Source organism: Larimichthys crocea, chromosome VII, assembly GCF_000972845.2.
Source record: "Larimichthys crocea isolate SSNF chromosome VII, L_crocea_2.0, whole genome shotgun sequence".
NCBI lineage: Eukaryota > Metazoa > Chordata > Actinopteri > Sciaenidae > Larimichthys > Larimichthys crocea.
This window is the reverse complement of record NC_040017.1, coordinates 10,057,025-10,081,782: the sequence shown is the minus strand read 5'-3', so window position 1 is coordinate 10,081,782 and position 24,758 is coordinate 10,057,025. Positions and strand designations below refer to the sequence as shown.

At 39.5% G+C, this 24,758-nt stretch overlaps 1 protein-coding gene across 3 annotated transcripts in view; it reads right to left on the bottom strand.

The window, feature by feature from the left end:
* Positions 1 to 24,531, bottom strand: part of si (sucrase-isomaltase) — a 66,442-nt gene extending 41,911 nt beyond the window's left edge. Inside the window, exons 1-18 of one of the 3 annotated variants that reach the window (XM_027280243.1) lie at positions 24,397 to 24,531; positions 22,730 to 22,853; positions 21,595 to 21,683; positions 21,282 to 21,402; positions 19,920 to 20,029; positions 19,511 to 19,662; positions 16,407 to 16,578; positions 15,920 to 16,019; positions 15,610 to 15,722; positions 15,343 to 15,468; positions 13,026 to 13,157; positions 12,722 to 12,841; positions 9,354 to 9,467; positions 8,755 to 8,839; positions 7,941 to 8,058; positions 5,215 to 5,386; positions 3,539 to 3,655; positions 1,577 to 1,731 (exon numbers count right to left, since the gene is read on the bottom strand). In XM_027280243.1, coding sequence (XP_027136044.1) covers positions 1,577 to 1,731; positions 3,539 to 3,655; positions 5,215 to 5,386; positions 7,941 to 8,058; positions 8,755 to 8,839; positions 9,354 to 9,467; positions 12,722 to 12,841; positions 13,026 to 13,157; positions 15,343 to 15,468; positions 15,610 to 15,722; positions 15,920 to 16,019; positions 16,407 to 16,578; positions 19,511 to 19,662; positions 19,920 to 20,029; positions 21,282 to 21,402; positions 21,595 to 21,683; positions 22,730 to 22,853; positions 24,397 to 24,411 — 2,135 coding nt within the window. In that variant the 5' untranslated portion in view covers positions 24,412 to 24,531. Of the gene's footprint in view, positions 1 to 1,576; positions 1,732 to 3,538; positions 3,656 to 5,214; positions 5,387 to 7,940; positions 8,059 to 8,754; positions 8,840 to 9,353; positions 9,468 to 12,721; positions 12,842 to 13,025; positions 13,158 to 15,342; positions 15,469 to 15,609; positions 15,723 to 15,919; positions 16,020 to 16,406; positions 16,579 to 19,510; positions 19,663 to 19,919; positions 20,030 to 21,281; positions 21,403 to 21,594; positions 21,684 to 22,729; positions 22,854 to 24,218; positions 24,355 to 24,396 lie in introns of those variants that run through there. The other 2 variants (XM_027280244.1, XM_027280245.1) reach the window with 2 other exon arrangements.
* Between the last annotated feature and the right edge of the window lie 227 nt (positions 24,532 to 24,758).

Here is a 24,758-nt window from a genome sequence, read left to right as displayed (position 1 = left end):
TTCAGAAAACCCTCATGTCACATCTACATTTCAGGATCTGGTTATTATAGACACAGATTAAATGTTAAATATAAATATTTCAATATTTATCATCACAGTAACAGTGTTACACACATTAGTAGCTGTAAACACTCAGCATTAGAAAAATACATACGTTGGTTTGGTGCTTACATAAAGAGTAAACATTTATAATCATCACTTTAAAAGTTACATACGTTGTTTTTGGTGCCTGTTTGTTTCCCAGATATATTAGTGTGTGTGTGAATGGGTGTATAAGAGACATTAACTTGAAGAACTTTGTAGAAAGGCGCTTTATGAAGTTCAGTCCATTTCCTTGTAGTAGTTTACCGGCAGATCTGCCCGATCCAATATGGCGGCGACGTCCACGTACGATTCAGCGCTCAATGCGGCGTCTATGTATATATGTCTATGGTGTTGGCTGAATATGCGTCACAGTGATTGGATCATGTGACGTGAGTCACAGCCAATCATATTCCTGCAGGTGTATAGCGCGGACATCAAAACCTTACCTGACACCGTTGCTGTTGATGGATTTACTCACGTTAACAACGCTTCAGTTTGTTTGTTTGTTTGTTTGTTTTTTTGTTTTTTGAGGAGGAAATAATCGCATTTTGCTGCTGCTCTTCTGTGGTGGTCAGCTGTCAAACAGCTGTCACTTTAGATGCCAGGACAGAAGCTGAGCTTTGCTGATCTCCCCAGGCACTGAGGTAAGGCTGTGCTGCTTGTGCTTTCATTTGTTGCTGGTGACTTTTCCTGTTTTGGATAAATACAAGTTGGGTTTTCTTGGCAATCCCCGGCCAGCTATGGTATGGCATTATTGCTGTGTTGTTGCTTTGCTGCCCTGCTGCTGCTTTAGTTTAAGTTTGTTAATTGGCATCTATGACTTCAGCATGCTGTCACTGTGATGTTGTACTCTGCCACTGGCTGTTCAGTTTGTTGTGCATCTGAATCTCCATGAATCAACTTTAAATATCTCTTCATTTGCAATGCACTCATTTGCATTTGTAAAATGAAGTTCAGCAAGTGAGCTAATTCCTTGTGGTGTCCTCTGATAACTGCATATCTTGTTACTAATGTTATTCTTGTGTCTAGTTGGATGGTACTGTATTACCTCATACATGTTATTTAGCTAGAGAATATTATACTCACTCAGACTTCATGTTCATGTCATAATAGAATATAAAGAAACCTGTTGCTCATTTAGTTTGCACAGCGAGACCAACCCTGATTTGCATGAGCAACATCTTTCTCCACATTGTCTAGATTTAGTTGTATAATATTTCCCTGCAAGCATTCCGGTGGAATTGCGACATGCTTGTTGGATAATGGATTCAAGATGGTTAGATAACAGCAGCTCTGTTGTTGTGGGGCTCCTTCCTAATACTTATTAAGCAACAAGCAATAATTTTGTTTTTTTTGGGAGGGGGCTCACAGAATGCAATGCCATATCTAAATGTATAACCGTTTGTAATACATGATCGATTCCTTGAAGTGTCTGACTGAAGCGCTATGATGAAAACTTGACAGCACACTTACAGTGTTTTGAAGGACTTACTCGTGCATGACGGGACGTACAACAGTCTCCCCCGTGGTGTGGGCTTTGTAGAAGAGTGTGTAGAGGTAAGGCAGAAGTGTGTAACGTATCTGCAGGTAATGCTTAGAGCTAGCCACCAGCGTTGAGTCGGGGCCAAACACAGCAGGATCCTGGGGCTGGAGACAGAAAGATGGATTAAAGGGATGGGGTTGATGAACGCGAGAGAGTAAAAGCGGAGAGAAAATAAAGATTTGTTTTACAAGGGGGGGAGAGAAGAGGGAGAGAGAAATGAGAGGATGAAAGAGAGAGCTTATTTAAATGGGGGGAGATCGGACGAATAAATTGAAGGATGAGGGCAATGGAGAGACTTGAAGTGAGAGAGAGAGAGAGAGGATTGGGGGGGGAGGGATGAGAAACTGGGGGTAACAAGGAAGAAGAAAAACGATATATAAATATATAAAACCTTAATTCTAATGATTACAGTGTGAATTAACGGTTTAGGACTAATCTGAAAGCAGAGTTTGCAAATAGAGCGAGCAAAAGAGAATGTGATAGAAAGAAAGAAAGAAAGAAAGAAGTAAAGTGTGTGAGAAAGACACAGAGAAGTATGATTTAATTTCTATGATAGTGAAGAGTGAGAGGGTGATTAGCTGCTAACAGGCCGTGCTCCTCTCATCTGGCTAATCATTTCTGCTCTGGGCACCTTGAGAGTGTGATGAGAACTGTGTGTGTGTGTATGTGTGTGTTTTTGGGACTGGCCTGCATGGCCGTGTGATCAGAGCCATGATTAGGGCAAAGCAAAGGTCACACATTAGCTGTTTCGTTTAGTGGAAATCGTACTTCAGATTCATCATCATCATGTCCCTGTCCTGCAGCAAATACAACCCCCCCCCCCCCACCACCCTCAACTTCCTCCTTCCAACACACACCACATCTTACTCATCCCCCGCCCTTTCCCCTACCTCGGTGCTGTGCTATTTTTGCAGCAGTGATGATCACGGAAATGTCACATGGTGAACACCGAGAGAGCATCAATTTTCACGCCATTCAGTGCTGGAGACTGACTTCTCTTCCGTTTTTCTTGTGTTAATCAATCGCATGCTCAGTATGTGAAGTAGTTTGCTCCGATCCGCGACATGTAACATTGAAATGTTTTGTTTGCCTGTTAAAGATAAACATCCATAGAGATAGCATTTCAACGAGCTCACGTTACTGGAGCTTAATTAGTTAGTTAACCCTCTGGGATCCCATCAATGGCTTTCAATCAATTGCTTTTGCAATCACAGGCAATTGCTCGAACCCCAGTTGATCTGTCCTTGAGGACAGTTTATCTTTACAGCTGGCAGAATCAACAGTTACTATCTTGACATAAGAAGCCTGCTTTTTGTCCGATTCAGCCTGCAATCGAGCAGCCAAGGCTCTGCAAATGAATATGAATTGATAGAGAGAGCGCTGCAGGTATATTTCTTCAACGAAGGTTAAGTCTGGGGCAACTGAATTGTTTGTTGATCCGTGAAGTTGAAAATGGTTTGATATTTTACAATACATCGGCCATGTATCTGCCATATGCCATCATATTATAGTAATCTAACATAATTTAGCATTAAAGTTCTTTTACCAAAGTAAAACCTCTCTGGTACTGAGCTTCTGAGCTCTGTTTTACTTCAGGCTCAGATGTTTCAATACCCGCTGCAGCAATAATGATTTTCAACAGCTAACATTCCCAGTGTTAAACCCCAAACCAGAAGCCCCACTGCTCCTATTTTATAACACAGTTGTACAAGTGCTGGTGTGATGACAATCTCCATGGATACTGAACGAAGTGTATATTTTTAACCACACAGAGTTCATAGCCCCTATGCAATGTTATGAAATGAAGGGTATACCCTGCAGCACTTTAGACCAAACAATGGCTGCATGATACATAAATCTAAAACTGACAGTCTAATATAAGAATTGTAGAACAAAGTGCCTTTACAGTACCCTGTAGCCCTGAGCGTTGTGGTTCCGGCTGAAGGGGTAGAAAGCTCCCACCTGCATCCAGCGACGACATAACTCTTCACTGGAGTCGTCAAAGAATCCACAGATGTCGGCTCCGATCTGAAACACATGAGGGGACGACAGCTTGACATTTAGAAAGGACCTACAGTAAATTTTCAATTATCTTAAATGTTAAATTCAGTGTTTTGGAATCCTACGACAAGAAAGAGGAAAGGGAAAGTGATTCCAGTTGAAGATTGTATGTTGAAACTGAAATAATATAAAGTAGATCTATGTACATTTTGAATGTCAATCCAGGCGCTGTCGGAAAGAAAACCGCTGAATCCGATGTCAACAAATCTAATGCAGTTAAAGAGGAAGTAGCACCGATGTGATAACTGGCCACTTTTAAAATGTCTCTCTTGATGTTGGTTCAATTCAGTCAAGATTTACTGGCAGACAGTAGACGTGGGCGGTGATCTTTATTTACATTAATTGCACAAGGGAGTCCAAGAAAGAGACTTCAGTCTCAGGCCAGTCCACGTAGTCTACTTGCTTTCTATTGTTTACTACTGGCCACATTTTACAACAATGGGGGGGAATCGATCAAAATCCCATTTCTCCTGCCATCTCCGTTTCTGTCTCTCTTAGTTTGTGTGTGTGTGTGTGTGTGTGTGTGTGTGTGTGTGTGTGTGTGTGTGCGTGCGTGCGTGCGTGCGTGTGTGTGTGCGTGTGTGCGTGTGTGTGTGCGCGCGCGCGTGTGTGTGTGTGCGCGCGCTGAAGAAACTAAGAATCTGCCTGACGCAGTCCAATCAGGATGTAGCTGGAATCTATAAGACCACCTGATGTGCACAGCTGGAGTGTGCGTGCGTGTGTTTCAGCGTGCTTTTCTGTTCCCTGTTGTTTTCGTACCACTGTTTGGACTAACTAAACACATGCAAGTCCAGAATACACTTGGGTAGCATTACTAACAGTATTTATTTTACCTCCAAGTCTATGTTTTTGGAACGTGGTGATGTTCCTGTAAAGAGAACCAGTGTTCTTCCAGGCATTTTAATGGATCTCATTCCAGACACACTTTTTCTTGCCTGCCCCTCATGTCTTTATGCCTACGCCTGAACATAGATCTCAATTAGCAGCTGAATCCCCATTTTAAAAAGGCAAAAGGGAAACTTGTGAATGCCAGAACTACATGTTAACTAAACTGAAACACATAATAAGAGCTGCGACTGGCTCTAGTTAATTCATTAATTCATTCATGTCTCTTTCATTATCTGGGCGGAGGGGGGGGATCTGAGCCACAACTAAAATGTGCCTGTGTCAGTGGATATTTCCTTAAAACAATTAGCCGGACTGCACAGAGCTCTTAAGTGCCTGCATTTCTTTTTCTTTTTTTTCATAAAATAGTAAAAGTCTCAAGAGAGGGCTATAACACAAAACTGCAAATAACACTTGTGTACACAAGTAAAAAGGCTAGAAATAGGTTCTAAATTAAAATGTTAACACTGAATTGCATGATGTGTTGTTTCAATCGCTCGAGCAAAAACCTGAAATGATTACTCATCTTACAGTCATGTTACGGCCTGTTATGGCAAACAGGGAGAGGATGTTTCTTGTCAAACTCCCTTACTGTACCTATATGAACAGTATTTGCCCTTCTGTGAAGGTTTGCTACTCACATAGGGAACCCCAAAGAGTCCAAACTCTAGCATGCCAGGAATGGCCCATTTTATGTCGTTCCAGTTGGCAGCATTGTCCCCCAGCCAGTGACCCGAATATTTTCCAACACCTGGGAAGGAGGAGCGGGTCAACATCAGGGTACGGTTTCCTCCAAACACTCGCTGCAGAGCTCTGCGAGATGGAGAGGAGGCAGCAAGAGAGAAAGCAAGAGGTCAATAAAATCAAATTTAAAAAAAGGACATACAGTACAGACAGATAGAGAACTACACAAGGGAAAAACAGATATCACACACACATACACACATGCATACATGTTCACAGGGAAGAACAAGAGAGAAATATATTAGATGGGGACAAAGCCAGAACTAGTAGTACTTTTCCTTCCCTATTGTACATTATTATTTTGTTTGACGAGGGAAATCGAAGCAGCATCGATTTCCATGACAATACAAAACCCTGATGATGTTTACAAAATGTGTCTCCTGCCAATAATACATTTTAATTAGTGGACAGAGGGGGGTGGAAGAAGGAGGGAATGAGAAAGGAGACAAAAGAAAGATGAGGTAGCTTTTTAATACCAAAGGAGTGAGTCAGCAAGTCGACAACATAGGGCTTGTATTTCATGGTCTCCAGTGCATATGTATGTATATACATGTATAGACATATACTGTATATGTCTATACAGACTGTGTAGGTGGACAGGTGATACTGTACCAGGAAGTACAGTCTGTTGTCCTCTACTGTCAACAATTGGTCAGGATCAGAAAGCCCCAGCCTTCATGCAGGCTCTGCTGATTTAGACTACACACTTTTTTCTCAATATCAATGTGTATATGTGTATATGTGATCGCCCCTTTTTGAATTTGATCAGTCTTCCTCCAACTACACATCCACGTTGGTCTGTGGGATGTTTTTCAGCCAAAAGGTCAAAGCAACCTTTTAAGATGTCATTTAAATATAAAACCAGTGGGAATACTGTGCCCTAATACTATCATTGTGAAGAAATAATATTTTCTACATTTGGAGAAACTGTAAATGCTGAAGCTGAAAGGTTATACTTGCATTTTATTCAAATACACATTTGAGACATACACATACAGATACAAGCAAGAGCTAACAGTTAATATTGATACTGTACCTCCCACCCCTGTTCACGTCATTAGAATGTTATTATTACAATTATGATGGAAATATTTTTGGATTTCCAACTGGAAACTGGGTGGAATCCTGTTGAAAGATCGCAGATCTCAACGTTACTATGTATATTTTTAGTTATTCATGATAACTCAAATTATGATGTTGTGTTTTAATGAGAATAGGTGCAACAAGGTCTAGACGGGATCCTTCTGGGATCTAAGCTGACTCCATCCTTTAAATGCATCTTCAATATTAACTCGTGTTGTACGGCTTTTCAAGCTGGGCAGTAGTCAATGTTTTCCCCGTTGATACACTTCAGTTTGCTTGTTTGGAAATTTTAAAAGGAGAACATAATGATGTAGATGTAAGTATTTGCACAAGCCAGTATTTTAATTAAGCATGTTTTTTCCTTGATCTCTGATGATATAGCATGGTAGTTTTATGATTTTAATGCACCAAATGTCTTACATATTGTTTATTTAAAACTGAACGTTTTTAATATTTTGACAAATTAGACAGCATCTTTGCTACTTTCTGACATTCAACCACAACACATGATATATCTCCGTATCCAGGGCTGTGCATTGCATTTGTTTAGTTTCACGGGATGTTATTTTCCATCAGCTGAAAAGCCATTAGTGCAGGTGTGTGCTGCTTTCTAATTGATGCAATTTCCCATACCATCACCATTAGTGCATATTAAAATTCTGCGACTGATGCCAACTTTAGCCTTGTGTGAAATGACTCGCTAAGGGCTTTCAGACTACAGAAACTCCTTTACTAAGACGAATGTGACTGCAGATTTTATACCTCTGAGACAGAGGAAGTGTTTTTGCTCATGTGCCCGTCTTCCACGAATTTATTCATCTGACTATCTCAGCAATACTATGTTTATGGTCTTTAAAGGATGAATCTAATATTCTCTGGTGAACTTAGGCTTCTCTCTTTACAAACTGCTCTGTGCTTGTTTAAGATTTTTGAGATGTAAACAGATTAGCTTGATTTTTAGACCCGCCTCACTCACCATAATAGTGGAAATTCCTGCCTAAATTTTAAATAAATAAAGTATAAATCTGGTTTAATAAACTTTAACCTCCTTTATGCTTCATCAATTTCCATAACTCAGTGACTATATCCTATACTCACTTTGATGCCTCTCTGTAGGTTTGTGTAAGTAATGGGCCCTTAAACTGTTTCCGCGCCAGACCCAGATGAGTAATTCATTCACTCACTCTGGGAGTCAGGCTCATTAAAACATATTTCTGCACTTATCACATGGGATCCAACTTGCAAATGGTCTGCAAGAGTCACAGGCTATGATTTAGCAGAGGGCATAAGTCACTGCACTGCTCTGAGCTGACAGATTTCTCTGGTGCAGCTCCATATTTCTGTTTCAGTGCCATGTTTTTTTCTTTTTCTTTTCTGATTCTACAACACTTGATTTTAAAGATTTTGTGTGTCCCACTGTTTAGACATGATGCGTTTCTAGTCTGACAATGCCTCATTGGCCTGAAGGGGTGGCAGCGAGTTGGCCTCGAGAGCACAAGCTGGCTAAACTCCCTATATTATTGATTGTGATTGCACTCACTTTTCAGTAGCCAGCACCATAGAGTAGCCATACAGACTGTGGACATCATAGTGGTTCCCCCAGGCCTGCTTGGCATCCATACATAGTGTCTTACTGTACATCACCTCATCCAGAATCTCTGGAGGAGAGAAAAGATGAAAGAGGTAAAGAGAGCGGCTGTATGGTGAGAAGAGGTATGGAATGAATGGCAGAAAAATATGGCAAAATATATGCAGTGAGTGGGGAAAAAGGACGAAGAAGGGGAGGGAAAGAATGACACAGACGTTGATATATACTGCAATAGGAAGTGGGAACAATGAGGAAATGAGAAACAGACAGAGAAATGGAGGAAGAGGATGACTAAGGAGGAGTGCAATAAAAAGGTGGCACCAAGGGAGCATGCCTTTTTCAGTTATGATCATCCTGTCTGGGACACATTTGGAATAAAAGACATGGCAGAAGAGTCATTTTCAAAATTCCTCACCAGGGACCCACTATTCTAGATGAGTTTTCCTCTAGACCTGAACTTACTTTATGAGCTATTGTGGCAAATTTATCAACTTGTGCACAGAATTTGGGCTATAAGCCGCAAACCTATGACATCCACCATTTTTTTTTCTTCCCTGTAGCGGTGACCTCACAGAGTACCTTGTCCTCAAAAACTGGAGATTTCTTAGTGTTTTGTAAGCAAGGGCAAACTAAAAATGCCAAACAAAGTTTGACAAGGTTTTGAGAGTCAGCCAGTTTTTTTGAAAGTAACATAATTATACTAGATATTAAAATTGCATAAGAACAGCAATTTCTTATTCAACAAACAAACAAAAAAGTTTCTTACTTGGAGTGTAGGGTGGGTAGTTGAGGTCATTTACGGCACAGCCTTTATTTGAACCTTTCTTGAAATTAGCCACCTCGTTCATGTCCTGCAAGTGCACCAGAGATCATTGTTTGATAAACTACAATGAAAGTAATAATTTAAACTAATGATTCAAGTTATTTACAACATGCCATAACAGTGTTCTGCATCCAGGATCCATCCACATATTTATTTTTGCTGTTTTTTTCCCTCCTGATAAACATTAAAGTTACCTCGGTTAAGGTAAGGTTTTATAGAGTACAATATGAAATTGAGGATACTGTAGCTCCAGTAATGAGTGAGCCAAATTTTCATCTGAGGAATCATTAACAGCATAATATGAATTTTGTGTTTTGCGTCAGCCTGTGCTTCGTCCTCTTTACTCGCATTCAACCCACAGTGAAGTAATGGCAACCAAAAATTATTCAAAGGAAATAAAAGGAAAAAAAAGTCAACTTGCTGCCCTGTGCTTGCGTAATTGGCTGCAAAACAATGCCAGTTTCAGAATTTTTGGTTAGTGACCAGCTGATCAATGAATACACACCTTAATTTTACACTTTTTTTTCAAAAAATTGACTTACAATCCAGAGGGCATCGTGTTTGATCTCCCTGGAGAAGCGCTCGTACTCATCAACCCACCAGTCGATGCAATTTTGGCTGGTGTAGTCTGGAAATACAGTCTCTCCTGGCCACACCTGAGAGGAAGAGAATTAGTGACGGTATATGAACAAGCAAGTTTTAATAGTTTTGGAATGAATCTATTGAGAACATTAGTTTGTTATCCTTTTGTGAACTTCCCTGCTAACAGTATTCAGTTCACACTCAATTTTTTACAGGACTTCATTCAAAATTCTCTCGTTTTAAAAATCCTTTTTCAGTTTTTAAAGCATCATAAAACATCCATGTCTTTAACTAGGCAAGAATCAATAGCCTACACAGTATTGTGCATTCAAACAACATGATGGGGGCATTATCAGCTGAGATGGCATAGGTGCAGAGAGCTTCACAGAAGCAAGACAAATAAATAAATGAAACAAGGCCTACGGATATGTCAAAGAAACAGCTTAGAGATGTGGAAATGACAAAGAGAAAAGAAGACAGATGAAGTAAAGGAGGGGGTGGGATTGATGTGAAAGAAAGAGAGAGAGAGCAGAGAGAGAGAGAGAGTGTGTTGCAAAAGGAGAGAGGGGATAGAGGGACAGAAGTTGCGGAAGAGAACAGAAGAGGGAAGAAATCGATAATGCAATAGAAATCTTCAGACGTGACTGTGTGTTTAGAAGTCATCCTTAATGAGAAAAATTATGAATCCACAGAGAACGGAAATTTCGTGTGCGTGTGCATGTGCGTGCATTTCCGTGTGAACCCTTCTGTAGAACACAGTAAATATTAAATCCCAAGGTTGCTTCATGTTAGCTATCTTCTATGTTTTACTTCCACTGCCAATAACTTTACAACCCAGTTTGCAGCGAAGACATGAATCATGTTCACGTGCCCCCTCCCACACACATACGTATATAGATTTATAGGCAGATGTTTTTGGCAGGCGGTCAGAACTCCAAGGTCAGAGCTTATTGATGATCCTTTACTGTTGCCATCTTTCATTTGACAGTCATTTCTTTCCTCCTCTAACTCGAGATTTTGTCTTTCTGACATCTCCAGCTGCTTACTAATACTGACACCCCCCGTAAACACTCTGAACAAATCATCTGGCATTTATCTCACTCTGTCTTTATGACTATTTGTCTGTTTTTTATGCTCTCCTTACTGTCAGCCCTACCTATCTACGTCATTACCTGTCTGTCTATCGTTTCTTCTACCCATCTCGATACGTCCCACTGCTTTCCTCTGTTCCAAAGTGTCTTTCTACCTTCCATCTTGTCTGTCCCTTTTTTGTGTTTACCTGATAATCTGTCTTTTTGTCTTGTGTCTCTCACTATGGCTGACTTCCTGTGTACCTCCCTGTCACTCTACCGCTCAGAGAGACAGCCAGTCTGTCTCCCTGTACATTACTCTCTAATCTATTATTTGTGACTGTCTGTCTGCTTGCACTCGCTTTCCTATCTGCCCATGTTCCTGTCTGTCATCCCTTCCTTTAAACCCGCACATACTGCTTTTCTCTTCTTTCTTTTTTTTTTTTTTTTTCCTCTGCACAAATGTTCATCTATGCGAATGAGGTCATGCTATGATTTAACTTGTACACTGAAACATATGGGCCACCAGGAAAAGCTTTTATCTGTTATCTTTGCAAGCAATTAGCTGTCTTAAAAGCAAAATAAATACCAGCCTGTCGCTGGTCGTATCTCCTTTATCAGTGAAACAGCTACCACAAAGGTCATTTTGCACAGACCCCACTGTTTTCATAACCAGGACACATGCATTCATATGGAGATAAACCAGAATCAATTATAATCACACAGATGCATGCACAGACATACATACGACACAAACAACCAAGAATAGCTTTTCATTTAGAGAAATGGATACACATAGATGCACACAGACTGACTTTTTTCCTCTCTCTCTCTGTTTCTTCGACATAAACACACACACACTTAATCTGTGATGCGGTGATGCAGAACATTTTAAGATTAAACACTAATGTGGAATCAATGCATATGTTTGACCTGTTATAAACAGCATGAAAAAGCGATTAGCCAAGGGACTGGGCTTAATCGTGTGCGTAATCAAAAGCAACACTATAAAAGCACAGCAGCAACAGACTTTTACCCCCCACCTCCAGCCCTCTCTGCAGGGGAGAGCTGTTTATACACGTGCTCTGCGGGGGAAAGGATCAAAAATAACACACCGGATGCTTGAACCTCCATTAGGGAATATAATGGTTTTGATGGAGACAGCGAGAGCAACAAGTCACACATGCAATGCATAGATTTATGCTTATGATGCAAAGGCTCAAAACGCTTCACACATGTAGCAGACGTTCAGCACAGTTGGATTTCTATAGGTCATGGGTTCTATGTAAATTTAACATACATCTTGCCAGCGTTATAATGTTACTTAATTCCTGCTTATTTCTAGATGGTGTCTTCACGCTCTGGAATACCTGGAATCATGCGGAGTATAAATTTCACTAAGGCACAACTTTGACCTCAGCAATAACATTGTACAATACAATACATGTGTTTAGGGCCAAACATATCCCACAAAACACTTATATTACTATAAACACTCATGAGTGCTGGAGAGAGGGGATGCCATGCAGAAAAGGGGCCCAGGCCACTGCAAATTCAGCCTTGATACACGGTAGATGCTCTACCAGGTGAGCTACTGAGGTAATGCCAGATAACTACAATTTTCTAATGTTATTGTTCAGTGTAATTTAAAAAAAGAGTATAAACAAGATAAATGGATAGAGGGTTTGAAACTACTGTTTTCAGGCTGTAGCTGACTCATATTCCATTAAGCACATTACTATAGTAAGTGTATAGTACACTAGTGTATTCCCAACAGTTTGACAGTTTCTGAGATGTCAGACCTTGTGTACTTGGCAATAATCATGTCAACCTAATGTTTATATTATATCTGTTACCAGTTGTAACCTCTGAAACATATGGCTTGTATCTTTGCTGTATGGCTTGTAATGATTTACAGCATGAACGTATAATAATATATAATGACTAACAGCCTCTATCATACAGTACTTGTACTTAACACCTTCATTTGACCTGCACTTTGCAACTTTAAAGTTGACCCGTGTAGAACATCTTCACAACCTGATGAGCTGAAAATCTCTGTGACAAGCCATTAACACAAGATGCAGATATGTGACCTACGTAGAATGGAAGCTTTGTGGTAAAGAAGCATTATCGTGTGGAGGAGGGAAATCTTTGCTTGAATGGAGATAAGTATCTAATTAAGGGGGTCACTAAGTGTACTGTTTCATCAGTAAGGATACTTTAGTTCTGTCTTGCACCCAAAGGCAGCAGCTCACCTCTCCTAACAGTGGAGTTGTCCCATCGGATTCAGTGACCCAAGCGTTTTTCAGAGTCCCACGGTCATAGGACTCATACGGAGCATTCCCGAGCCTCTTACTGGTAGCTACTGCAGGATCCTGCGGACAAAGGAATGCTCTCATGAGAATATAAAAGAACAGAATGCTATTTTAAACGAACTTTTAATTAAGAACATGTGGCACATTTACTGAAAAAACAGCATAGCATGGCTGCTTATTAGAAAATCTCACTGTTTGGATGGTGTAGCTGACTTGGATTCATTCACAGTGAAGTATTTCTTACCAGGATGAGGATGTATCTCTGTCCCTTCTCATGAAGATAGTTGGCAAAGTCAGGCAGCTCGCTGAACTTGACCTTGTCATACGTGAAATCTTTCTTATCCTCCATGTAGTCGATGTCAGTGTACTGAATATCCTGCATGGGAAGAAGAAAATTTGTTTTCTCGTTTTGCTTTGAGATAATCGTCTTTGGAAAACAGTATGTTACGTGAATAACTTGATGAGTTGACTTCAAATAGATTAGATGTCATTAGATATTCAAAGCTTAATTGGAAATGCTAAGCTTGGCTTCCATGTATTAAAATTATTTTTGCATCTTGCATCTTGCAGTATAAAATTATAAGAGCTTCTTAAATACACCCCGCTCATGTTTTCACCTCTGTGCATAACTTGGACACATCCACTCAAAATTCAGCATCTTAAATAGGACTTGCATCCTCCTACCGCAGTATATTCCCATCTCGTCATGACAATTAAACACACTGTTATGCATTGGCACTGTAAGCCTGGAAACAAAAAAAAACAAAAAAATCCAACAACTCCTAACTTGTCCATTGACCTGCCTTTGCAGGACTTTTGGAGACCTGATGTGAGTGCAAACAAGTTGGCTAATGTACTGCTAAACCTTGGGAGGACAATGGGAATGTTAACACATTCTTTCTTTTTTTTTCCTTTTTTGGAAGGGTGTGACTTTATGTTTGCTCTCTGTCTGTCTGTTGTCTGCCAAAATCTACTTCATATTGATAGAGCAGATGGTTTGGAAGGCTCTGCCAGATCCTTCCTCTAATGGTAATCAGCTCCAGACATATTAGGGAGAATGTGATAATGCCCTCTGTGGTCTATCTAATGGTTATCAAATATGTCCCTGAGTACAGCAGGAGAGGAAGCAGCTGCATCCTAATGTCTTTGGATATGAAAGAGAGATTGGAGCTTATCAGAGTGAAATATTAAGATGGGTAGGAAATATGTTTGCATTTGATCTTTAAATAAGACAAGTTCAAACCACGTCCTTAATTGGTGATGCCATTGCTGAGTTGTGACACAGTTGAAGTGTTTTATGGGGGCCTGTAAAGATTAGGATTAGGAGTTTACCTTAGTAATTAAGGAATAGAAAGTACATCAAACATTAGTAGTCTCAGGGCCATGTGAAGATAAGCAGTGAGGCTCATTCCCAAGAAAATGTCAACCAGAACTGGTATTTATCAAGTGTCTGAGAAGGGAAGAGGTGTTGGAGTAGTTTTAACATTCCGATCAGGATGAATGAGATAATGAAAGGAACTCGGTCGATTGATCTTTGATCAGCGCTAACATTCAGTGATGCTTGAAAAATAGTTGTCCTGGGATTGAACCTATGGAGCCCAGCAGACTCTCCATTATTTGACAGAAAGCTGGATTACCCCGTCTAAGCTAAAGGCCATCGCTATCACTCTGACTGTCCGTCCAACTCCTGCTTCAACCTTCATATCACGTCTTTACAGATATTGTAGTGGTTAAGGCTTTTGCCTCTGGAACCACATAGTAGTGCATGAGTGGTTCAAATTTAACAAGGGGTGGACAAGGTGAAGTATTGATTTTCTTCCTCACCACCCCCCTTCCACAAAAAAGGGTGTTGATGTGATAGCAGGCAGCGCACACAATGCATCATCACTACATGATCTCAGGTCGTCTATAAAATGTATATTTTGTCTTTATGAAAAGGAGATTCCCATAATCTCTTCTCTCCGCATTTGACATCTGAGTTCAAATGCTGAACCTGCTTTTGTTTTATCCCTTTACATTTCTTGTTTAAAGAAATGATTGAACTACAAATTCACTCAGTCATCAAGAAAACCATGTCGCATATTTTCATTTTCAAATCTGACAGCCATTGCAACATTCTGATTCTTTGAGTGTATTATGTTACAGAGTTACTCAGTAAGAGATTGCTGCTGTTTCTCTTTGCCGGGCCATCAGAATGGAGTGAATGTGCAGGTCCACCTTACACCTAGTCTGATATGAGTTTATTGTGCGTTTTTATTGCGATAATAAACGCAGTGCGAGCAAAATGTGACCATCATTTCGAGAGATGAGATATTGAGTGTGAAAGTGCCAAACACGTAGACATATATGCATCTGAAATACATGATAGATGGTGATATGCCTTTTTTTAAAAATAATATTTGATTTGTGAAAATAGTTATTTCACATTTTTATCACAAGAATACAAACACAAATTCACATACTGCAGCGGCCTTGATAGCAATTTTAGATAGGCAGCTTGAAGACAAACAGATTGTCAGATAGATAGACAGCAGAAAACAAACAACCAGACAGGATCTTACATATGGGAGATCCACAGCGCGGTTTCTCTCCACTGTTTTCTTGACCTCACTCAGGCTGCCGTAGTCCCAACGAGAAAGCTGGAAACCAAGTGACCAGTAGGGAGGAATGACAGGCCTGCCAATGAGCTGGAAAACACAATTGGTCATATTGTTAATGCAATTACTGTGCCAACTCACAAACCACTTTTTTGCATGACAGACTTGCTCAGAAAACCTTCCCTGTACAATATATAATTATATTGTACAGGGAAGGTTTTTATGCCTTACCTCCAGGAACTCCTGCACCACTTGCTCTGGTGTGTCTCCAAAGAGAATGTAGAAGTCAAGGACTCCTCCAATCGTTCTGTAAGTCACAGCAGGAGCAGGCTGCAAGGTCACCTCTATGGAAAGAAAAAAAGCCATAGCACTTTTCGAAATACCATTTTTTACTTATTAGTCATAATGCGGAAATCTCTTAAATAATTGGGAATCAGAAAACACTACCTTTTTCAAAATATGTGCGCATGAACTGTTTATTAATGTATTCTTGTGTCATTCAGTGCTTGTGACTGTGTAGGGTTGTTTTGTTTTTTTTTACCCATAGCATTGCTGTTCATGAGAAATACCCCGAATGACTTTCCGCTCGCATCTTCCAGACAGAGGAAGAAGGGATAATGTCCATAGAGGTTATGGGTTCCCTGCGGGAAGACAGAGGGAGACAGGGGGATGAAGGGACATACAGGGAAGAGGTGTGAGGCGCAAGTGGGAGACTTATTGAAGCTGAGGGTGTGACTTCACTGCCTAATCAGCTTACAAGGCATTCAATTTTAAACCCTTTGGAAAGGAGAATACACATGTAAACATGCCACTTGCAGTGCACACACACTTGGTAGCCATATCAAGTGTAAGCCTTACTGTTGTGCCAATATATTTGGCACAGAAGTAACACAAAACTGACACATAATGTAGACACACTGTATTTACCTTCATGTGTATATACATGTGTGTCTTCAACTATGCATACTGTCATAAAATTATGGCTTATCCTGTGTGTGTGTGCGTGTGTGTGTGCGTGCACTCCTCACCCCATTAGGGAAAGCGTCTCTGGTGAAGATGGGCCAGGTTTTCCAGTTTGTGTCATGACGATATTGTCTATGCACATGCTCTCCCAGACCGTAAATATTATGGGATGGAAGCCTAGCAGACAGCTGTAGGTACTGGTCTTCAAACACCAGTGGAGCCATTGTCGTGTCAAACCTGAATGTTTTTTTTTTATTTTTTAAAATAAGAGAACAAAAAAGAAAAAGGGTCACCATTGTGATGGAGTGATGTAAGAAGAAGCAAGGTGATGTGGGAAAAAAGAGAGAATGTGCGAGACAAAGAAGTAAGGAAGAAAGTCAGAGTGAGATGCAATGCGAGGGAGTGGGTGTGGGAACGAGACAAGTACGTATGGAGGAGTTGAGTTGTAGAGAAAGGGGGGGGGAAAAAAACAACAAAAAAACAGGGAGAAGACAGACCATCCCATCAAGTGCTAATAAGCCCTCTGGGTAGCCTTCAAAACAAGACATACACTGGTAGTTGAAATACTAATCCTGCTCTGGCTGCACACAGCTGGCTGCACACAGCTATAGAGACAAGATATAAGTAAAGGTTGTAAAAGCAGTCAGTATAGATTGTTGTCCAATAATCTTGACAAACATGCATACATAGAACCACCCAAACAGACTAAAATAAAGATTGTACACATTATTATGACATATGACTTAATTTGTCCTATTTTGTTCAGTGAGCTTGTCTGTTTAAGTTTTGCTGCAAGAAGAGAACACCCACACACCAATCACACAGTTCAAAGAGCACAATGAGTACATAATAACTCCATCGGCACACTTTTTTCTTTATCTATCAATTCAACTTTGGATATCTGGAGAAATGATACCTTAATGAACATTGACTTGGTGCATTCAGTGTGGTGTTAAAAGTAAATATATAAACCTTGTTATCGATTTTATCTTTAATTCTTAATTGCTGCTCATGTGATTATAAAGTTGTTATACAAACATTGAACATTGAATGGACTACTGCTTTTGATAACTGCCAAAGTAGGAAGTTACCAAACTCACAAATTCACAAAAAATACATTTTAAAGTAACAAAAATACAGCATTTCTTATTTTATCATTTTGTAGGCAATAATGGAAACATCCTTATGAATATTATATTGAATATCTGTCATATTCTGTAAATAAATGATCCTAAATCTTACACACTTTAGGCTGAAACTTACTTGGATTTTACCTCCAGCCCACCTTCAATAGAGCAAAACCTTTATAATAGAAATGTTGGTATTCTACTCAAATGCTAGTGAACTTTACAAAGAGCCTGTAAAATGTTCACATTTTAGGGAGGGATGGGTGTTGATATGGGACTTTGTATGCCTGTGACTGTCCTTTCCACAAAATTTACAATGAGTGTAATGCAGAGACGAAGGATTTCACCTTTTGAATTAATAAAGCATAATTTTAACAAAAAAAAGCCCCTTAAAAATCTAAAGTCCGACCCTATCATAGATAAACCCAGAGTGAAACACAGAGTGATTATGGTGATTCACTTAACAAGTGGCCTCATAAAGGCGTTTATGAGAGCCGAAGAAAGTTTGAGCAATTTGATTGCTAAATAGTTGCTAATCTCCAGACTAATCTCACCGCCCCTGGTTCAAGGTCATGCTCTGTGTTGAGAAAGACAACAATACTGCTCGATGCACCAGTAAGTGATATGAGTTAGTGAAATGAGCCAAAGGTTGCCACGTAATGTAAGAACATCTCATCATGAAAAGGTATTTCACTGTAAGAAGGTATTTTGCTCTGTAAAGTAAAGTGATTTGGAAAAAGAGAGAGCAAGTGAGAGAGAAAATATAAGACCGAAAATGAGAGTGAGGTAAAGAAGTGGGTGTGAGAGTGAGACAAGTACGTGTGGAGGAGTTATAGAGAAATAAAGAATAAAAAATGTAAAACAAAGCATGGAGATGACATACCCTGAATACATCATACATGAAAAGAAAGCATTTAGAGTTGTTAAATGGTTGGTTATGTCTAGATAATATGAAATTTCACAGGAGAAACTTTGGCTTTGGCTTTTCCATAGACAAAAGATAAATATTTGCAGTGTGAATGGCCTCTGATTAACAACAGCAGAACACGGTGATGTGAAAAGCAGCACGAGTGCATGAAGTCATGGTTTATGGTATGTGCATCACATCCTAGTAATCATAAAAACAAGGGTTTTTTGTGCCCTCACAAATCCTATTTATCATAGACTGCCATATTCTATATAGCATCAGCGATAATAATGGCTTAATACCTCTTGGTGTTTAATAGGAAGTGTGTGAGCTGTGTGGGAACACAGCTCTGAGGGGTAATTGATCACTGCCGTGTCACCCAGGGCAAGAATTCTGGATTGCCATAAACATAATTACTTGTTGCTGTGTGAAGCTAAAGTAACATAGGAAGGTGTTACATGTCATCATATGGAAATAATGCATTATAATGAGATTATGTGACACTGTAGAGGATTTTTATACAGTAATTGCATCAAATAATACAAAAATCAATTTTAATCTATTAACAACTGGCAATTATTAGTTATATACTATAGTGCCAATGTTAGAAGACTGTGAATAATAAGTGTAGGAGAGAAGCACGAGGTGAGACACCAAATCAAATATTTAACAGCCCGGCTTGCCTTATAATATTTTTGGGCAGTATGGCACTTAATGTCTTTTGCCTCTAGAATCGCTTCCAAGCAATGTACTGTGAACACAGCTTGCAGTATCATCTTAATAATATTCACACTAACAATCTCCTGCTGCAATAAATGTTTCAACTGAAGAATGCCCTCCCCCAGCCATACAGTCGTGTATACCCTACCTATACAGCACAGTATGTGTAGTATTATACAATACATAGTAAACGTGTACAGTATATGCCTGAATACACATAATGCTGTTTTGTTGAATATACACAGTATGCATAATCTGCTGTCAATTGGAATTCCTTCCCTGTCCACAGGGTAAACAATGTGGTTCTTATAAGCACCCCCTTTCCGCATCCAACACAAACAAACACACACACACACACACACACACACACACACACACACACACACACACACACACACACAGAGTGAGCACTCACAGGACTACTTTGCTCTCCCTCCTGCGCACAATAATGCCAAAGGGTTTTTTTATCATCTCTAGCCTGTCGCTGATGGGGCTGGAAGGGGCACTGTTGAGGCTTCTGACATGCTCATGGGGGACCTCGAACCTCGGCTTGTGGGCATCAAAGATCTGAGGAGAGGAAACAAGCATACAGACAGACTGAGTGTGGCCTCATATTTCATGGTCATGTTCGTACTTGTATATTGCTATTTCTGTCCTCTTTTGTTTTATGCAGCGTCGGTGTGAAACATGTTATGATTTAAAAGAAAACAGCTTTTGATATTAATTTGACTGGATTAGGTTTATCTCACTGTTCCCCCTGTTGCTGTAAAAATGTGTGAGCGTGTGGCTGTGAGTGTGTTTCACAGGTAGAGAAAGGTGTGTACCTTAAATCGGAGTCGATTGTTTGTCTGCATTTCTGCGTGAAATGACAGCTCTTTTATATCAGCCCCAAATAAAGACGGAGAGTCCATTCTCTTCAGTTTGGCTGTCATTTCTGCAGAGGTAAGCACATGACAATAGAAGGGTAAAGGTTATATTTACTATATCACATTTACTGAGACTACCCCAAAATAGCACTATTATTGTGAGACTATAATGGTGCTATTATACTTGTTGTTCTATTAGTCAAAGCAGAAAACAAGTCAAAAAAGATGGCAATTATATTGTTTATTCTACGCCCTCCAGTTACTCCAGTAAAATTGCAAATACACATATCTGCCACAATTCTTTACACAATATTCTTCTTTGTCACAATATTCTTTAATGCTTAAGAAGCCTTTAACCTGAGTGTTATTTAATGATCTCCAAGTTCTAGATAAGAATTATGAAATGAGCTGTGAACCAAACACATTAATTATTAGGCGCATTAAAAAAAACAACAACAAAAAAAAAATATATATATGAGAAATATCTGTTCCCACGATGATGACTGAACTGCAACAAACACAAAGTGCAACAGTCATCAGTTTGAGCTCTCCACATAAAATGGATCAGGTGGGAATCTATTTAAACACAGATGTGTTCACAGGTTATTCATTTACCAGCATGATCAAAGAGTGCAATATGCTTACCAAGCTTAGAGTCCTCAGTTACCTCTGAGGTAAATGTGAGTAATTTGCATAGTGGCCTTGAGCGATTTCATGGCAAAATACATGTAAAAATGTTTGAAGACAGTTAAAATTATATACAAAGTAGTGTTTCTATTTGTATGTACTGGATAAAGTCTCTGTTGATTGACACCGCACCTTTCTCAGGCAGACCAGTGTTGTGTTTGATAATGTCAGTCTAAGCATTTACCATTTTTCAATTTAACCACCTTTGCCACATAAAACAAGCCCCCAAAATAGTAATCTTTTTCTTTTCAAAAAATGTTCTTATGCTATTCAAACAATGTGTCTGAAAATGTTTCACTTCAGACTTTAAATGTCCAATAGTTCCTTGTGAATAACTGAGGTGAATAACTGAGGCAGTGAAATCAAGCAGAAAATGGAAAAACCTGCATGCTGCAAAGTCAATCATGTTTTCTGATATGCCATCCATGTCATACTTCACAGAAAACCATGCCTTAGGCAAAGTAAGTGAAAAAGAAAATAAATGATGTGACGAAGACAGACAGACAGACAGAATGAAGGAACGTGGAGCAGTTAGATTTACAAAATGAGCTAAATAGAAAGCCAGTTTTTTTCATGTCAGCAATGGTATGAGTGGGAGGGCAGGGTGGAGAGAGACAGGAAACATGGATTTACCATAATCATTTGGTTTCTCCACTGACTCCACTGTGTATCCATGGTTGTTTGGGAAGAAACACCAGGGGACATTTCTCTCATCCAGTGGTCTCCAGCAACATCCACGCTTCTCACATTGTTCCTGTTGATATGATAGGGTTAATAATAACATTATGATCAACCACACTGCCATTAGTGTCATTTCTGCTGGTATAAGTTGCCATTGTTTTGATAATTAATACAACCAGGGTGGCAGAAATCATCATCATCAGCACTATTTTAACTGTGACATTACTAAGACTAAGAATTAAATTGTTTGAGTTATGACCCCTACCTTTGAGGCTCCAGCATCAGGGTAACAGTCTACTCTTTCAGCCAGAGGAATGGTGGGACACTGAGGAACAAATGCTTCAGTAGATCCTGCTAAAAGATTCAATGTTTACTTAAAGTGAAAATGAAAACCTACGAAACCTAGTAATCATACCAAGATACATTTGTATATTAAAGATTCATATTGATATAAGGACTGATACCCCTAAGAGTCTTTCATTTCTGCAAAGCCCTCTTATGGCTGTAGTAGTTATGACAGGAGTAAAAGGATCTGCACAGGGTGGGTAGATGTCTGGGTCAACAAAATGGTGGACTCCAATATTTACTTGTATTACCTGTATCAGATATGTTGTATAAGATTTTGTTGTTTGACTTGTTGGACCAATAATCTTTGGACATTTCATCCCAAAATGAAACAACGTTGAGTGCCTGTTTACTTGAAATAAGGCTGAGAGTATTGGAACATACCTCAATAACGTAGGCTAACAAGCTACTGTGAGCTGTAGCCAATGCACCATATGGTTGAATGCATGATTGGCATGCTTCACCAAATTTCTAACATGTTCGCTGACACTGTGGAAATCTCAGTAACTGAAATAAACCATCCTTTTTTATCTTGCCTGAACTCTTATCTCTTAACACAGTAACACTCATAACCTAACAGTTAAACATGTAACCCAATCTCTTGCAGTATGTTAGTTGCCTGTTGATGATTACCTACAATACGTAATCTTGGACCTCTGACTAAGTTCCGGAAAAAAATGGTTTAGGTCATGCTGGAACAATCCATATTATTTAAAAAATCTGATAAATTATTTGGCTTTTAACTGACTGAAACAATGAAATGCACAATGGAGCTATTCACTACCCATCTTAGCTTAGTTGACTGCATGGCCTTCTCTTATTCTGAACATAATCAAAGTGTTTCTAGGACATATTGTTTTCTAGCTAAAACAAATATGCATTCTGGTAAGCCCAAAGTTGTCTCTGCATAAGACAACTTACCAGAATGCATATTTTTCATTTTTGCAGAGGCGAGCATTAACCATTTAACAAATACAGGGAAGGGGGGGGTGATGTCATGTTTTTTTAAGTGAGTTTAAGTTTACATGTGCATCTCTGTGTATGTATTCACTTACCATCTGTAGTGGTCCCTGGTTCTCCGGTGACAAACAGAACTAAGAGAGTGATGGCTGCCACAGACATCAATGCGAACATGACCATTAGGATAACCTCCAGCCCTGAGAAATGCCTTTTCCTCATCTAACACACACAGGCGCACATGTACACACACATACACAAAGAGTGATTACAAAGGCCAACATCATTAACACCCAATAATGACACCAAGTTTACTAAAGGCAAGGTCTCAAAGGTCTCAAAGAACTTCCCTGCTTAATGAGGCCCATTGGCAGGACACACACATACACACAAACACAAGCACACAATATAGTAAACACAGATCTGACACGCACACACACATATTTTCCTTGCATTAACCTTGGACTCTGCAAAAGCTTTCTGAAGTGGAGAAAAGGGACTAAATGGAAATAGTGAAGAGAGGGAGAACAAAAACTTTGAAAAAGAGTTGAAATAAGTAGACACCCATCATATCACTCAAGCAATTAGGCTTCACTCCAATGTACTCTTGGAGACAAAAAACAAGGTGAATGTCTAAATGTGTGTGTGTGTGTGTGTGTGTGTGTTTCTGTTTGGTTGAATGAGAGGCTTATAGCCATCCTGTTTAATGTGCTGTGAAGAGCAGGCGAGGGCAGAGAGAGAGACACACAGAGTCAAATGTGTGCCTGCCCCCCTGCACATCATACAGATGCATGGAAAAGTGCCTGCGGACATACAGCATAACGCAGAGACGCAGAAAAAGACGCAGACACTCATACAGTACAAACACTGTAGCCTCTCCCATCTTCCATTTAGTTAGTTGCCTAAATATAGCTGCCACCCATAACAGCGTGTCATTTTACTTTCTCCCAACACAGACATTGTGATAGGTATCGCTGCGCACACACTTAACAATAAACAGGGGCACTTTATGACTGCATTGTTGAGGTTCCCGTGAATACCTTTTTAATTCACTGGTTACTTTGACATATAAAGTTAATAGTTTAAAATTGAATGTTAGCCCAACAGAAGGTTAATAAGCTTTATTATTATTCCAGACTGATGTTAGAAAATGTGGATCAATGCTGTGTTCATCTGAACAAAATAAAAACGGTCTGCACATCATTATTCCATTGACATCTGTTCCTTATGGCTGCATTACAATTTTACAGTCTGTCCACAGTAATAGGACCACATAATACAAACATCTGCAAGCTACAGAAAGTTAAAAAAAAGAGGAAATGATGCAGTGATCTGTTTCATGCAAGTCTTTATCTATAACCGGACTCATTTTTTAATTGAATTGTTTTATTTAGTCATCATCATGTGTTGATGTTGTAGTTAGTGAAAAAGGAATCCCACTAGCATCACAGTAATAATCATCCAGCATCAAATCAATAAATGTTATTATCTGTTGTTACTTTAGATATAATGAATTATACATAAGTAGTATCAATATGATTTAGTTTTTGAGTTGAATATGTAGACAGCCTGCAGCTGCAGTCTTACCTTGGCTCTATCCAATGTTCAGGGCAAAATGCTTCTAAGTTCAAGTGAGATAGCACCTTATAATCCACAGGATGTATTGTGGTCACAGGGGCTCACCACTCCTTTACTACTTAGCGTGTGTTTATCTGTCTGTAGGTGTGTGTGTGTGTGTGTGTGTGTGTGTGAGAGAGAGACTTACAGACTCAAAGCCCATAAAGTTTCAGATATCCATCAATGAAAAAAAACAGCGGCCTCCAATCCCCATATCAGCTTGTTACAATCATCGCTGCTATCGTGTTTAATTCCACAGTGCTTATGAGTGTGTGTGCGTGCGCTTGTATGTTTATAGTTCACTGTCTATTTGCATAGTTTTATGTAAGCCATGACCTCGCACGAGTAATCTTTACGCAACTGTGACCACATCACCACACAGTTGCCAGTATTTAGTTGACTTGTTGCAGTGGAAACAAGCAACTCATTCAAAAATTCAATTGTAATATGTTGCTATTTATATAACGGATTAGTCAACTAGACATTTAGAACATGATTAGCATGACAGCA